At 44.2% G+C, this 17,225-nt stretch overlaps 1 protein-coding gene across 1 annotated transcript in view; it reads right to left on the bottom strand.

Moving 5' to 3' along the window:
• Nucleotides 1–16,384, bottom strand: part of LOC130275982 (NUAK family SNF1-like kinase 1) — a 47,899-nt gene extending 31,515 nt beyond the window's left edge. The window contains exon 1 of the mRNA XM_056524739.1: nt 15,662–16,384. Within this exon, the coding sequence (XP_056380714.1) occupies nt 15,662–15,934 (273 nt within the window). The 5' untranslated portion in view covers nt 15,935–16,384. The remainder of the gene's footprint in view (nt 1–15,661) is intronic.
• Nucleotides 16,385–17,225: the final 841 nt, after the last annotated feature.

Genomic DNA, 17,225 nt, shown 5'->3' with positions numbered 1-17,225 from the left:
TGTAAATTAGTTCTATTAAAAAATCTTAATCCTTTCAGTACTTATGAGCTACTGAAGTTGAGTTGTTCTTTTCTGTCTAAGTGCTCTCTAATGACACCTGTCTCGGAAACCGCCCAGTTAAGAAGCAAATCCCCATAGCAAACCTCTTCTACTCTGTGCAGTTCCCGAGACAAGCAGAGATGTCAGCAGAGAGCACTGTTGCCAGACAGAAAACAACAGCTCAACTTCAGCAGCTGATAATTACTGAAAGGTTTAAGATTTTTTAATAGAAGTCATTTACAAATCTGTTTAACTTTCTGGAGCCAGTTGATATATATATATATATATATATAAAGTTTTTTTCCTGGAATACCCCTTTAATGGTGTAACATAATGAAAAGCTCCGCAACTTTCTGACTTTTAAAAGATATCTCCTTGCTGGAAACCTCCAATGGTTCCATTATTTCAGGTGTAGGTGTGGGTTACATCAGCCATATCTACTATATGACATTTCTAGCATTGTTTGACCTGTCGACCTGTTGACAGCAATGACCTGTCTAGGCATGGACTCTACAAAAAGGCGTCCTGTGGTATCTAACACCAAGACATTAGCAGCAGATAGGGGTAGGGCCTCCATAAAATGGACATGTTTTTCCAGCACCTCTCACAGATGATTGATCAGACAGAGATGAGGAATTTTGAAGGCCAAGTCAACACCTTAAACTCTTTTTCATGAATCTTCATTGTTGAGTTTTTTTTTGCAGTGTGCTCAGTGTGTTATCCTGCTTTAAAAGGCCGCTGCCATGAAGCGGTATACTTTGTATGCAACAATCTTTAGGTTGGTGAACTAGAAGTGTTTCTGGAGACTAATAATATTACAGGTTATGGATATTAGACGTATATGGATATAACCAAATCACACTTGACACTTGAAATATTTGTATTGCTTTTTCTTTAGTGTTCAATTTTCACAGTACAAAAGTCGATCAATAGACCATTAACTTCGTATAATTAAAGGGGTACACCCGTGGAAAACTTTTTTTTTTTAATCAACCGATGCCAGAAAGTTAGAACAGATTTGTAAATCACTTCTATTAAAAAATCTTAATCCTTCCAGTACTTTTTAGGGGCTGTATACTAAAGAGAAATCCAAAAAAGAAAAGCATTTCCTCTGATGTCATGACCACAGTGCTCTCTGCTGTCCATTTTAGGAACTGTCAAGAGCAGGAGAAAATCCCCATAGCAAACATATGCTGCTCTGGACAGTTCCTAAAATGGACAGCAGAGGTCAGCAGAGAGCACTGTGGTCATGACATCAGAGGAAATGCATTTCTTTTTTGGATTTCTCTTTAGTATACAGCCCCTAAAAAGTACTGGAAGGATTAAGATTTTTTAATAGAAGTGATTTACAAATCTGTTTAACTTTCTGGCACCAGTTGATTTAAAAAAAAAGTTTTCCACGGGAGTACCCCTTTAAACAGATACAAAAGTTTTTCACCCAAAAGTGCTCACTGAGTATGTCCAATAGTCCTTCCTTCCTTCCTCTCATGAAGGGGTAGACAAATGTGAGGTTACTGGACACTTCCGACGTTTCGGAGGACACGCCCTCGGGGCCGGGGGAAGTTAATGGTCTATTGATCGGCTTTTGTACTATGAAAATTGAACACTAAAAAAAAAGCAATACAAATATTTCAAGTGCCAAATGTGATTTGTATTGATTTCTGGTTGCTATTGGAAACGGAGTAGAGCCTCTGTATTTGAACACACTTACACCCTGGTGAACTTTAAGGTGAACCCGCTGTTTGCCACATAGTATATGGATATAATGCTGATACAGGGATTTATTCTGATTGCCACATTGTGGTTGGGAAGGACCTTTTTTTTTTTGCCTTCTTCTGGATCAACACAGTAGGAAAAAGAAAAACAAAATTGAAAAAAACTGATTGATCTCACTAGTAGCACTTCTTCCATTGTACCATGGTCTTATTCTGATGCTCACATGCACAATGTAGATGGTCAAAAAATTCTTTTTTTCAGAAGTTTGTGCTCTAATGTGGGATCAGATGAGACAGTTTAGTCCTCACTCGTGTGGCCACTTCACCAGCTGTACCTCCCTGGACTACTTTTCCTTGGTTCTGGCCTTACATACCAGTTACATCCTAAGAGACCTTCCTTTTAGGGATGTTCTGACCCAGTGACCTAGCCATCACTGTCTGAACCTTTTCAGTCCCTCAGATCCTTCCACGTGCCTATTCTTCTGGCTTTCACTACATTAACTAGAACTGACTGTTGACTTAGGGCCTGATATATATAACCCCTTGACAGGTGCCATTGTCACAAGATTAACCATGTTATTCCCTTCACTTAAATGTTATAGTTCATTTATATATGGACAGCAAAGCAGGAACATTTAGTCTCTGCAGACACAATGTACATCCAGACCACAAGACCGGATAGTTACATAACCACCCAGCATTCTGGCCCAAGTCTAATTTTACCTTCATTTTGCAATCACTGTCCAGTCACAAGGTTCTTGTAAACACCAGTAGACACCAGTACACAGCCCCAGATCAACAGACAGAAATAGAGGCCCCGCTTAACTTCTCACCCCAAATGTCTATTTTCCAGATTGGTTTGCTCCTAGTAAGTGAAAACACTTGGACAACATCTTGGGACAACTGTATCTTGTCTAGTCTAGTTTAGACCAACCCTTTGCATTGAGCTTGTACTGGTACATTTTACCTCCACTGTTTCACTGCAGTTAAAGGGGTACTCCGGTGAAAAACTTTTTTTTTTTTTTTTTAACTCAACTAGTGCCAGAAAGTTAAACAGATTTGTAAATTACTTCTATTTGAAAATCTTAATCCTTCCAGCACTTATCAGATGCTGTATGCTGCACAGGAAGTTGTTTTCTTTTTAAATTAATTTTCTGTCTGACCACAGTGCTCTCTGCTGACACCTCTGTATGTCTCAGGAACAAGTGCAGGAGAAAATCCCCATAGCAAATCTCTCCTGCTCTTGGCAGTTCCTGAGACAGACAGAGGTGTCAGCAGAGAGCACTGTGGTCAGACAGAAAATACATTTAAAAAGAAAATAACTTCCTGTGGAGCATACAGCTGCTGATAAGTACTGGAAGGATTAAGATTTTTAAATAGAAATAATTTACAAATCTGTTTAACTTTCTGGCACCAGTTGATTCTACCCCCCCACCCCCCGGTGTACTCCTTTAAGTATTGAGCCAAGAAAGATTTGTGCTATTGATGTATTTGTGATGTCCCAGTACGGGATATGCTCCTACAGTACAGTCCTGTAAGGTTGAGTCCCTGTATGTCCTTAGGGTTCTCCTGTAGTGTTCCCCCATATTGTGTATAGGTTGTATATTTAGTGTAAAGGACCTTTGATATGGTCACATGATTGTTAGTCACCTGATAATGGTTGTCACATGTTTAAGTCATATGTTTGTTACCAAGAGAGCACTATGTGACCAGATGACCCACAGCTAGCCTATGGGCTCCTTTCTCAGCCCCCCTTTATAAGAGGGGGAGGTACTACAATCACTCTCTTAATTCCTAAGGTCAAGTCCAGTCCAGACGTCTCAGAGTCAGTGTCTAGCCCATCTGGAGGCCTCAAGCCTGAATTGCAGCCACAAGTCCGTAAGTCAAGTCATCTTTGTCTGCTGTCACCATCTTCAGTCAAGTCAGTTATAGTCAGTGTGGCTGCACTAAAGTCTGTCAAGTCACTACAAGTCCCAGCAAGCTACGAGGTCCCCTGTGTTACTGGTCACCTCTCTGGGATCCTGACCGAGATGAGATGTAGAGACTGCACCATCTGTCTACCTCAGTAAAAGCTACCGTTAACCTTAACCTGGCCTTTGACTATTATTTGCCCTGCCTAACCTAGGACTAGCAGTGCTACCTTCGGGTGGCTACATAGCCAAACCACACCCTGGCGTCACGAACACTAAGGGGTTAACACCATCTACCCCTGGGCAACACCATCTGCCCCTACACCTAACATCGCACCCCGACAGCACATATTTATCTCAAAGAGGATTGTCTACAATGGATACATGCCCTCAGCTGTAAGAAGTATTAGATCAGGATAGATGTTAACATAAATGTTTGGTTTACTAGAAACAAGCAGATTTAGTAAAAATTGAGAGCATACAAAATATAGATGAAAGTTGCATAAACATAAAATTGAACTTGTCAAGGAGCAAATGTATTGTGGCACAGGGAATCTGATCATATTGATGGACAGTTTAAAGCAATGCCCGATTGTCTCCCTCTCATAGACCCATGATCACCGTCCATAATCCGAGCTGGTGCTAACACCAGTAAGATTGTCCTCAGCCTTGGCTTTCAGAAGAATTTGACTTGTTGTGCCTTGTTTCTCTATGTTTTACATGTTTATGTTTATATTGCAGCTGCTTCTGTAGAAAGAGACTTCCTCCCCCCCGTGGTGTTGGCACAATGTTTCTTACTAACTGCGTCATAAGCAGCAAGGAATCCAGACTAAATAGACTTATGCATAAATACACACCGGTAGAGCTTGGCATGAGTAGCTCATATCAGCTGCCCATAAAGAGATCATTGGCCATTACACTACATAGGGGTACGTTCACACGAGCGGATTTACAGTGTATTTTACGCTGCGGATCCGCTGGTGAAGGCCCGCTCTATGCTGTCTTTACATGTGCCTGCTCGTAGCGGCAATACGCCACAACGAGCAGACACACTGCAGCGATGTGCGCAGCGTACTCGCTCATAGCGGCCACTCTCCCTGCTCTGAACTAGGCAGAGAGCTCCCACGATGTGGGGGTATATTGCGACTCGCACATCGCAGTGTGTCTGCTCGTGGCGGCGTATTGCCGCTACAAGCAGGCACATGTAAAGACAGCATAGAGCGGGCCTTCACCAGCGGATCTGCAGCGTAAAATACGCTGTAAATCCGCTCGTGTGAACGTACCCTTAGTTGTATTTAGGCAACAACTAAAGAGCTACAGGTAGAAGACAACTTAGGGTACGTTCACACGAGCGGATTTACAGCGTATTTTACGCTGCAGATCCGCTGGTGAAGGCCCGCTCTATGCTGTCTTTACATGTGCCTGCTTGTAGCGGCAATACGCCGCCATGAGCAGACACACTGCGATGTGCGAGTCGCAATATACCCCCACATAGCGGGAGCTCTCTGCCTAGTTCAGAGCAGGGAGAGTGGCCGCACATCGCCACAGTGTGTCTGCTCGTGGCGGCGTATTGCCGCTACAAGCAGGCACATGTAAAGACAGCATAGAGCGGGCCTTTACCGGCGGATCCGCAGCGTAAAATACTCTGTAAATCCGCTCGTGTGAATGTACCCTTAGTTGTCTTCTACCTGTGGCTCTTTAGTTGTTGCCTAAATACAACATTCACCGTGACAGCAGCATCCTGTCAGGTCAAGCTGGGAGTTGTAGTTTGTAACAGCTTGGAGATAACTCCCCCTATATGGGATGGCAAAGACTAATAAAAAGGCATATGTAGTTGTAGGGACGTGCACAGACATTTTGGGGGGCAGAGGCTCAAGTAGAATAAAAAGGGCACTTCTAATAAAAAAGATAAAAAATAAAATGTTTGTAAAAACCTTAACACAACGCAATTCCTGAGGTAAGGAACCTCCGGCAGTCATGTCACCTGAATGGTACCTGCATCACCCCACGGTGGTCACAATCAGTGAGGGCATTATAGGCCAGGTGATTAAAAGGTGAGGACTTCCAAGGGGCGGTGAGGGATATCGGCGCAGACCAGGAACGGACACGTCCTGGTCAGCGCCGATATCCCTCACTGCCCCTTGGACGTCCTCACCTGTTGAATATTGCCTTGGTTGGGGAGGCTGCAGACCAGACTTGTTTTCTCATTCACGAAGACCATTGTTGTGTGTGAGTTCACACAACCGCCTTCGGTAAGGTTTTTTTTTACTATTACTAACTGTACCCTGGAGTGGCGGTTTTACGCTATGGAGCGCTCTTCCTTCTTGTTTTAGGTGCATTAAAAGGGCATTGGCTCAAGCCCCCTTTCGAGTCTGTGTGTGAACGTCCCTGTGTAGCTGCAACTTAGCCTATGGAAAAGGTGGAGCACATATAAGGTTATTCCTATATCTACTCTAAAGAGTGGCAGAAACCCTAGCAGAATTCTGCCCCAGTATGAACGTTGTAAAGTATAGAAGGTAAAAGACCCAAGAAGAGCAATAATTTCCAAACTTTATTTACTATGGGACTACAACTGAAAAGATGGTTCCACTCACGGGAACCTCTACAGCGGTGGTCTCAAACTGTGGCACTACAGATGCTGCAAAACTTCAACTCCCAGCATGCCCGGACAGCCAACGGCTGTCCGGGCATGCTGGGAGTTGAAGTTTTGCAGCATCTGTAGAGCCATAGTTTGAGACCATCACTTTACAGCTATCGTATAGTGATGAGCGGCATTGCCCATATTTGAATTTGCGATATTTTGTGAATATATAGACAAATATTCATCCTATATTTGCAAATTTTGCATATTTGTTATATTCGCATATTCGCATATTTGAATATTTGCGCATTTGAGGAAGAAAACAGTGAGGGGGTGGGCAAATTTACTATTGGTTGCTAAGGATGTTGTTGATAACCTCTGACAAGTGTATTTGCATCATTCTAATTGGCCCATAAGTGAAAAGAAGGAATATGCGAATATTCGCATATGGGAATATCCGCATATGCGAAAAAAAGTGAATATTCGTAATTTCGAATATATATAGCGCATATATTTCCAATAGTCTCGAATTAGCGAATTTGCGATATTTGCAGTTAAAATGCGAATATTCGCGCCCAACACTACTACCCTACTGAGCTCGAGGTCATTTGCCTCACCTCCAAATGGTTAAAATAAATCTGAACCCCATTGATTGTTGTCAGGAACTATGCAGTTAAATGACAAACGTCTATGTAGACACCAAACATACATGCCAGTGATAATACAATTAATACGTGCCAGTGATCAGCATGAGAGATCAGTGTGTGCAGTGTAATAGTAAAAAAAAAGTGTTAATAAAGGTCATTTAACCCATTCCCTAATAAAAGTTTGAATCACCCCCCTTTTCCCATAAAAAAAATTAAAAACAGTGTAAATAAAAAATAAATAAACATATGTGGTATCGCCGCGTGCGTAAATGTCCGAACTATAAAAATATATCATTAATTAAACCGCACGGTCAATGGCGTACGCGCAAAAAAATTCCAAAGTCCAAAAAAGCGTTTTTTTGGTCACTTTTTATACCATTAAAAAAAATGAATAAAAAGTGATCAAAAAGTCCGATCAAAACAAAAATCATACTGATAAAAACTTCAGATCACGGCGCAAAAAATGAGTCCTCATACCGCCCTCTACGTGGAAAAATAAAAAAAGTTATAGGGGTCAGAAGATGACATTTTTAAACGTATATATTTTCCTGCATGTAGTTAGGATTTTTTCCAGAAGTGCGACAAAATCAAACCTATATAAGTAGGGTATAATTTTAACCGTATGGACCTACAAAATAATGATAAGGTATCATTTTTACCGAAATATGCACTGCGTAGAAACGGAAGCCCCCAAAAGTTACAAAATGGCGTTTTTTCTTCGATTTTGTCGCACAATGATTTTTTTTTCCGTTTCGCCGTGAATTTTTGGGTAAAATGACTAATGTCACTGCAAAGTAGAATTGGTGACGCAAAAAATAAGCCATAATATGGATTTTTAGGTGGAAAAATGAAAGGGATATGATTTTTAAAAGGTAAGGAGGAAAAAATGAAAATGCAAAAATGGAAAAACCCTCAGTCCTTAAGGGGTTAAAGGGTTTGCACCAAATTTTGTGCCTTTTTAAAAAAGTTGCATTTTCATAAATTCCTGACCACTGCAAAAGCCCTACTGAAAACACACATATTGCCCCCAAGGAAAAGAAGGTGCGTAAATGAAAAGGCGCAACAAAAGGAGCAAAAAACACACTGCGCCAAATTTTTGCACCAAATGAACCACAGAAAACAAGGGTTAAAGTGCTTCAAAAATAACCACATTGAATCTACATATTCATTTTTAGTAATACCTATGAATATAGCAGTAGAGTTAAAAGTCTTTAGTCCATTATTACCAACGCCATGTTTATTAATCGTCATAGCGCCACCATTGGGTGTTGTGCATGCGTGCAGCTGTCTAGCTGCTGGAACTACATCTCCACTGATGTTCATATGGTGGTCTATGACGCTGGGGTCTAGGAGGCTCTTATCTGTAGTCTCTTAACAGCAGACAACTCAGCTGCTTCCGGAACACTTAACCACATCCTCCTGCAACGAATGTGTCTGGTGCATCATCGAGACCATGTGATAAGATACGGCTCCGCAGAATTCCATTCTCATTCATTCGGAATGCAGTACTATAAATGGAACATAACTGCGCCCCCCCCCCCCCATGCAATCTATTCTAAATGATCATATACAGTATAGCCCTACCCCCTCCCTCTCCAGTTATAATTGTTTCAGACTTTGAACTACAGTGGTCCCTCAACATACGATGGTAATCCGTTCCAAAGGGACCATCGTTTGTTGAAACCATCGCATGTTGAGGGATCCGTGCAATGTAAAGTATAGGACAGTGGTCTACAACCTGCGGACCTCCAGATGTTGCAAAACTACAACACCCAGCATGCTGGGTGTTGTAGTTTTGCAACATCTGGAGGTCCGCAGGTTGTAGACCACTGTTAGAGGAAGTTGTACTCACCTGTCCCCGCCGCTCCAGACCGTCACCGCTCGTCACCGCTGCCCTGGATGTCGCCGTCCATCACTGTCGCCGCGTCCCCTACGCTCCAGCAAGTCCTCTGCTTCCCCGTTATCCGCGCTCTCCGTCGCCGCCATCATGTCGCTACGCACGCCGCTCCTATTGGATGACGGGATGGCATGCGCAGCGACGTGATGACGACGATGGAGAGCGCCGACGATGCAGAGGATCCCGAAGAGGACGCGCCGGAGCCCAGAGGACAGGTAAGTGATCGTCAGCGGACCACACAGGGCACCGTAAACGGCTATCTGGCGGCAGCTGAAGCAGTCTGTGCTGCCGGATAGCCGTTTATGCGATGGCCCCGACATACAAAAGCATCGTATGTTGAAATGATCGTATGTCGGGGCCATCGTAGGTCGAGGGGTCACTGTATAACATACTGCAGTCTGTCCGCTGAAGATAGGACTAAAGGTGACCAAAAATGGAACACTAGTGGTTAATTCTAATAAGAAATGGACTGCCCTATGACCACAGTGACCAAAAGAGAACTACAAGCCTCAACATTCATATCAGCTCTCCCGGTGTTATTCTATATACACTACCTCTGGGCTGCAGCATATATACACAGTGACGGCTCTATAGTAAGTGTGCAGTAGGCAAAAGTCTGGAAGACAGGACTGTTGTCCCTATCACATATATCAGTGGTCTCCAACCTGCTGACCTCCAGATGTTGCAAAACTACAACTCCCAGCATGCCCGGACAGCCGTTGGCTGTCCGGGCATGCTGGGAGTTGAAGTTTTGCAACATCTGGAGGTCCGCAGGTTGGTGACCACTGGCATATATGTTCATCTCACCCTGTGCTTATACTTGTCAAGCATCTATTGCAAAGTATCAATAGGAGTATGTATCAATAATGGTGTTGCAATGTGTGATTTTATGTTTTTTTGCCTCAAATGGAGCGTAGTTGCGCCAAAATTATCAATTGTCACACACAAGTATGTGATTTTGCCACAAATGCAGCCCTACAAAAGGCGCAGACGCCTGCCCCAGAATTCCAGGCAGAATTTCTGACCGTGGAAGTTAATGGAAAACTGTCAGATAGATATTTTCTCCTGCACTAAGCACAGGTACTGATGGATAGTGCGGGTGATTCTGATTCCAGCGAGCCCTACCTTGCCCCGATCCGCCCGGCCGTTCGCCCGCAATTGTAGTTTTATTCTATGTATATATCTTGCTGTAACTGGCACAGGCGGGGCTTCTGCAGCTAACTGGCACTGACGTCAGCACCGGCCACTTGTGAATATTCATCCCCCCTCCCTCCAGTTAGGAGCGGCGAAGAGAAGGAGAACTGGAGGGAGGGTGGGGGGGGGATGAATATTCATAAGCGGCGCTGACGTCAGTGCCAGTTAAGCTACCCTGAAGCCCCTGATGATCCAGAAAATAATGAAATACTATGATATACCCTTACCAGTGAGTTTAACAAAGATTCAATAAGAGTCCAATAATCCAGAATATGTCATAACCCAGCACCTATCAAATTCCATTGATGCCATATTTTCTTAAAGGAGAACTGTAGTGCAATATGACTTATGCCCTATCCATGGGGATAAGTTATAGATCACAGGCGGTCCAACCACTGGGACCCCCCCGCGATCTCCTGTACGGGGCCACGGCAGTCCCCAGCAGGAAGCTGTGGCAGACACGCCCCCTCCATGTATCTCTATGGTATACATGGAGGGGGCATGGAGGGGGCATGGAGGGGGGCGTGTCGGCCGCCGCGTCATGTGGAGGAGGAACACCCCCTTCCAGTATACTGCCATGGCCCTGTATAGTAGATCGTGGGGGGGTTTGTCTGTCATTCTAGACCTTGGGTAAGGCTATGTTCACACAGCGTTTTACCGGCACTAGGACCGCTTGGAAATGCACCTTCTTCATAGACAGCCATGCAATTTTAAGAGGATTTCGCCAAAAGACTTAACATGTCAATTCTTTCTGCAGACGATAGATTTTGAATTTTCACCTCAAATGTTTTGGCGTGGAAATTGTGCCATGTGCACAGTGCAGCAGAATCCTATTGAAAACAATGGGACTGTGCTGCAATAAAATTTCCAAATGAAAATTTTCCGGCCAGATTCTGCTTGGAAATTCCGCCATGTGAACGAGGCCTTAGGCTAGGTTTCCACACAGGTATTTTTTTGCCTTTTTTAAAAATATTTATTGGAAAACTGACACTGCAGTTTAGAGTCAAACCTTAGCCTTACAATCCACTAAGAGCTTTGACTACAACCATGTTAGAGTTCATTCAGCTTTACCGGAAACAGACATACAGAATACAATTTCTTGACAATAGATGACTCAAATTGTGAGATTTTGGGGATTTTGGGTGTAGTGTTTCGGATTGTTTGACTCCATGCACTTGCAGCTGGGTGGCAGGCACACGTGGGCATGGCTTCTGAGCATGTTTAGACGAGTCAGCACCCGGGACTTGCACAATGTGTGACACATGTTGTGGAATTCTTGTTTTCATCATTGCACCTTTAGCCTTTATCTTAACATATGAAACGTTTCATATATCAAAGCTGACAACTAAAAACCTCCTGACCTTCTGAAAATAGTACATATCTATAAAATTAGCTTCTGAAAGTCCAGAAATTCCCATAATATAGCAAAATATTGTGAAATCCCATAAAGCAGGAGCAGATTGGCTGATATGGGCAATAGGGTCATTTGTTCTTTACGGGTATGTTCACATGTTGCAGATTTACTGTAGATTTTGACTTCCATTTTGAAGGTAATTAGGGATTATTAGTACAACAAATCTGCACTACCCAAATAATGACTGACTTGACGCAGCATATGATCAGAGTAACTTTAGTAGGTGCTGTGGTTGCAGTTGAATTTGGGCCCTATCTTGACGGGGCCCAAAAAAGTTGATGCCCTCTTGGAGATTTTGCATTGGGTCAAAGAAGCTTCAAGTTAACTCTCTCTAATACAACAACCAACTGGCATCCCTTAATGCCATAGCTGCCACCATCATTATCTGGCCTGCATTGTTTCCCATCTGCCATAGGCGCTTGCCATCAGTTTCTACGTATTAAACAGCTGTTCTGGTCTTGGGTCTGGGGATTTGATCTATTTTTAAAGGCGCAGCGATGCAAGACTATCAGTTGACTTTGTATTTACATCTGCGCCAAACAGTTTATTTAACTTGGCAGGGACAAGGCATGCAGCGCAGCAGACTCAATTCATTCCCATTGCATTCCAGCTTTATTCTGGAGATTCTTCAGCTCATAATCACTGAGCATTGTAAATCTGAGAATTGTCTAAAGAAAATCTGATTGTCCCTTACAAGCCAAAAGCCTAAATACAGTACATCCCCCTGATCAGAGAAGTGTTCCAATAGTTTTTCAGTGTTTGCCTTGACAGCCAGTTGTTACCCTTGTCCCATTTGGGTCCAGTTAGCAGAGATATAAGTAGCTTTTAGCATGACCTCAATACTTCATGGCTTTAGATGCCTCTGCCTTGGTGTGTGACATAACTCTGGTGGCAGGGTGTGAGGGGCAAGGCAGATGTTGTTACCCTAGGGGCAGATGGCATTAACCCCTTGTATTCGTGACGCCAGGGCGTGGTTTAGCCTGTAACCCCCCGAAGGTATACCGCTGGATCCTGGGCTAGGCACAGAGGCAATAAAGACTCCAATGCCAAGTTACGGACCACGGTAGCTTTACTGAGGGTAGACAGTAGGTAAAGTCTATACAGTTCAGCCAGGGCCCAAGGAGGTGACCAGTGACACAGAGACCTTAATAGCTTGCTGGCACTTGTAGTAGGCCTAGGCAATTTAGTGCAGGCCACGTTGCTTGACAATTTGACAGAGACTGACTTGACTTGACTGATGACGGACAATACTGCAGGTTTAGCTTACTTGCACTTGACTGTGGCTGCAGGAGTTGAGTTGAGGCCTACAATACTCTGGACACACACACTAGGCACAACTGACCTCAGCAAAGACTTGGTGCAAAAGAGAGAGAGACTAGCTCCTCCCAGGGCTTATATGGGGGAGACTAGCAGGGAGCCCATAGGTCACCCCTGGGATCACCTGGTCACTGGTACCTCCTGGGTAACAAGCACATGGTAAAACTCTTAAAGTGATAACACATTTTATACAGTACAACATATTTACAATGGGGAAACAAATGCAGGGGGCCCTGGGGACACTGAAGGATGTTGCCTGACATGGCAGTGAAGGTACAGGGTAACACCTTCCATACTGGGCCACCACATAACAATCGAATCATACAAGAAATTAGGTTAGTCGTTCACTGTAGGACCCCATTATAACTATTACTCGAACAGTTAACAGGCGTTTACTCATAGAGACAATAAAGCAATGGAGGCCTATACTATCCTAACAGCATGGAGTAAATGGACTCCAAGTCAATTCCGGACGTCTCCTTGCTGCAGACACATAGGACGTTTTTATTTTATTAATTTTTTAGCAATACTGTTAGGCTAGGTTCACACTACAGAATTTGTGAAGTGGAATTTGTGAACAGAAAATACTTGCGGAACACATTGCAGTCTAGTGGAGACTGCACTGACCGCGCGGTCCTAGCGCCGACTGATTCAGTCGGCACTGGCCGCACTCGGAATCTCTGGGCTGGGATCACACTGTGGAATTTCTGGGCAGATTTGCTGCCGAAGATCAAGCTGGCGGCACTAGGACCGAGCAGACGGCACTGTTGTCCCCATAGACGGCAATGAATTTCTGGGTGGATCTTTTGGGAGATTTGCTCAGAAATGCATTGCCATCTATGGGGATGGCAATGCAGTCCGGGTGGTCCTAGTGCCACCAACTCGATCTCCAGCAGAAATTCTGCCTGGAGATTCCGCAGTGTGACCCCAGCCTTATAGTGTTCCAAGTCAATAACAATGATGTAAATAATGCAAAAGTTATCAAAGTGGTACTAACCAGACATGTTGACATGCATACATAAACACTAATACTTTGCATCAAAATAATGGTGCATGCCTTTAGAATATTTGGTGCATTTCACTAATTAAAACTGCCAAGATATCCAATTTACCGTATTTTTCGCCGTATAAGATGCACTTTTTCTTCCCCAAAACTAGGGAGGGGGGGAAGTTGGTGCGTCTTATACGGCGAATACACATTAAAACCTGTCCTACCGCTGAGGTCCCTGCGGCCATCAATGGCTGGGACCCGCGGCTAATACAGGACATCACCGATCGCGGTGATGCCCTGTATTAACCCTTTAGACGCAGCGATCAAAGCTGACCGCGTCTGAAGCGAAAGTGACACTAATCCGGCTGCTCAGTCGGGCTGTTTGGGACCGCTGTGGTGAAATCGCGGCGTCCCGAACAGCTTACAGGACACCGGGAGAGACCTTACCTGCCTCCTCGGTGTCTGCTCCGTGCCGGGATCCCCTGCATGGCCGGCGCTCTCCTTTGCCGCCATCATGTCGTAGCGGCGTGCGTAGCGACGTGATGGCGGCGACGGAAAGCGAGGATACCCGGCAGCAGAGACGTTCCGGAGCGACGGGGACACCCTGGGGACGTGGCGACAGTGATGGAGGGCGACATCCAGGGCAGCGGTGACGGGTCTGGAGCGGTGGGGACAGGTGAGTATTACCTCCTATACCAGTGGTCTTCAACCTGCAAACCTCCAGATGTTGCAAAACTACAACTCCCGGCATGCCCGGACAGCCAACGGCTGGCCGGGCATGCCGGGAGTTGTAGTTTTGCAACATCTGGAGGTCCGCAGGTTGAAGGTTCAGAATCTTTTTTTTCTAGATTTTCATGCTTTAAAATTGGGTGCGTCTTATATGCCGGAGCGTCTTATATGGTGAAAAATACGGTATATCATAAATATGGTGCTTCCTGTATTTCCTACATTTCTGGTGCTACTGGAGCACTTTGCAAAGTAACCCCATTAGGCCATATGTACAAATGTTACACTTTCTTCATTATCTGAGTGCATCTCTGACCATCACTATGCAGCAGGTATTTGCCTACAGGAGCTGAACACCTAGTGACAAAGAATGTCACATTTATATGTAAATGACATTTGCCTCCAAAAAGAGCGGCTCCTAGCCATAAACATATTCCCCCAGCCCAGATAAGATGTACATTACGATATGTAACCCTCAGACCCTATTTATTTTACTCATTTAGGGCCCATGCTCAATGAGGAAATTCAGCGAGGAATTCCCTCGTAAAATTTCCTTGTGGAATCAGCATTGCACTTATTTGGCACAGAATTTTACCATGGAAATAAGCGACGGATATCAAAGTCCAATTGACTAGTGGGCTTTTCCTGGCAGGTTCTGCCAAAAGAATCAACATGTTCAATTATTCGATTGAATTTGGACCTTCTACAGTGCGCACTGAGCACCAGAATCCCATTGTAATCAATTCTGCAAGTACTTCATACCAAGCGGAATCTCCAGACTGTGCATGGGCCCCTAAACTCCATTCAGATGTTTTCCTTGGTTGGATTCAAACCCAGAACCCGAATGCTGACCACGAGCCACCATGCTGTTAATGGGCAACAAACATCACGTGCACAAATATGCAAAACATTTCCCAAGGAGTATTGGTCAAATCATTACGAAACAACACAGATACAGTAAGAGCCAAGTTAGCCCCAAAATGTGTAAAAGCACATATAATGCAAAATTATTTGGTAAGAAACATGAAGAATAAGTCACTATGAGGTTATACATAGATCTCATTGTAATGAATGTGATCCATCATTAAAAAATGTTTTAAAATAAATCTCATGTCTGCCAGCTTTACGCAGGGCACAATCCCAAAGGTTTTTAAATGACAAATTCAGCTCTGCTACATGTGCATTACCCATAGTCCCATTACTCAGTATGGAAATCATTGCCGGACTTACCATCATGCCTGTGCTCTTATCTATGCCTCTCTTCACTTTTCCGTATGTTCCTCTTCCAAGCGTCTCCAGGAGTTGGTAGCGATGCTTAATACTGTGCTTGTGATGGTGTTTCTTTACAGCACCTGACACAGGAGCAACATCTGACACTCTGTAGGGGTCACACCTGTCCCAACTAGGGGACCTCTCCTCTAATTTTCTATGCCCTTTTGCTCTTACTTTGCCACCCAACATAACCCCTTCCTTTGCATTGTCCTCCCTGGTCACTCCTGTCATCCTGTCCCCTCTATCAGCAGCAAATACTTCCAATAGTTGTGCCTTTCAATTGGGCATCCTAAATAATGAATAAATATTGTTAAATAATCCTAATAAATAAAGACAAATATTCCAGATCTATTCTCTGGGTGCACAAGCTACAACTATTTTGTTTGCAAAAGTTGCGACAAAGTGGCCAAGTGCTGATGGAGCTCTACCTGGTGCAGGATCTGGGAGGGCACATATGCTGGTGCTGCGCCCCTTTTCCTAGCTGCTGCGCCCCTTTTCCTAGCTGCTGCGCCCCTTTTCCTAGCTTCTGTGCCCCTCTGTTCTTTACCCTTGATGACCCTTCTTCTTTCTGAGACAATCTCTCCTAGCAGCAGCTGCTATAGGCTTAAGACAGCAGTCATGATCTTCTACTCCTTGTTCCTGAGCTGTGGTGTGGTGTGGTGTGTATGAGCCCCAGGCAGTCAGAGTGTTCTGAGCTGAGAGCCTGGCATTGCTTTCTCATAGAATGACTGGGAGGAGACAGATTTGGGAAGTGGGTGAGGCCTCCTCCCTGGCCGGATGACTGATGTAAGAATCACATCTACTACCTGCTGCGGGGTGTTATTATTACAGTAGTCCCTCAATTTACAATATTAATTGGTTCCCGGACGACCATTGTATGTTGAACTCTATGGAAACCTGGTAATTGGTTCTAAAGCCACCAAAATGTCATCCAAAAATAGGAAAAAAGTGAGGATTAAAGAAAAATAAGTAGATAACTAATACAGATAAAGCAAATCCTTACATATAAAAGAAAGAAAGATCTGCTGGGAGCTGTAAATCACTGTCTATGTCAGTGTTTCCCAACCAGGGTGCCTCCAGCTGTTGCAAAACTACAACTCCCAGCATGCCCGGACAGCCTTTGGCTGTCCGGGCATGCTGGAAGTTGTAATTTTGCAACAGCTGGAGGCATCCTCGTTGGGAAACACTGGTCTATGTAAAGGACAGGAGCTTCTTCGGGGTCCTATACAGTACACACAGTGTCCTAAAAAAAAATAAAATGGAGCAGAGTACAGAACATGTAATACCCCCCTGTACTGTAGGGGGCGCTACAAGACAGCCAGTCAGTACATGCACTTTAGGAATACAGGGGTTTTACCAGTGAATGTCCATTCTGATTGGTCGGTTCTTCCAGCCATTGACAGATTGAATCTGCAGATTCCATATCATTGTATGTTGAGTCTGATTTCAAGTTACAATGGTCCAGAAAAGACCATTGTATGTTGAAACTATTGTATGTTGAGGCCATTGTAAGTTGAGGGAT

This window comes from Hyla sarda, chromosome 6 (assembly GCF_029499605.1).
Source record: "Hyla sarda isolate aHylSar1 chromosome 6, aHylSar1.hap1, whole genome shotgun sequence".
Taxonomy (NCBI): Eukaryota; Metazoa; Chordata; class Amphibia; order Anura; family Hylidae; genus Hyla; species Hyla sarda.
This window is presented reverse-complemented; position numbering and strand designations above follow the sequence as displayed.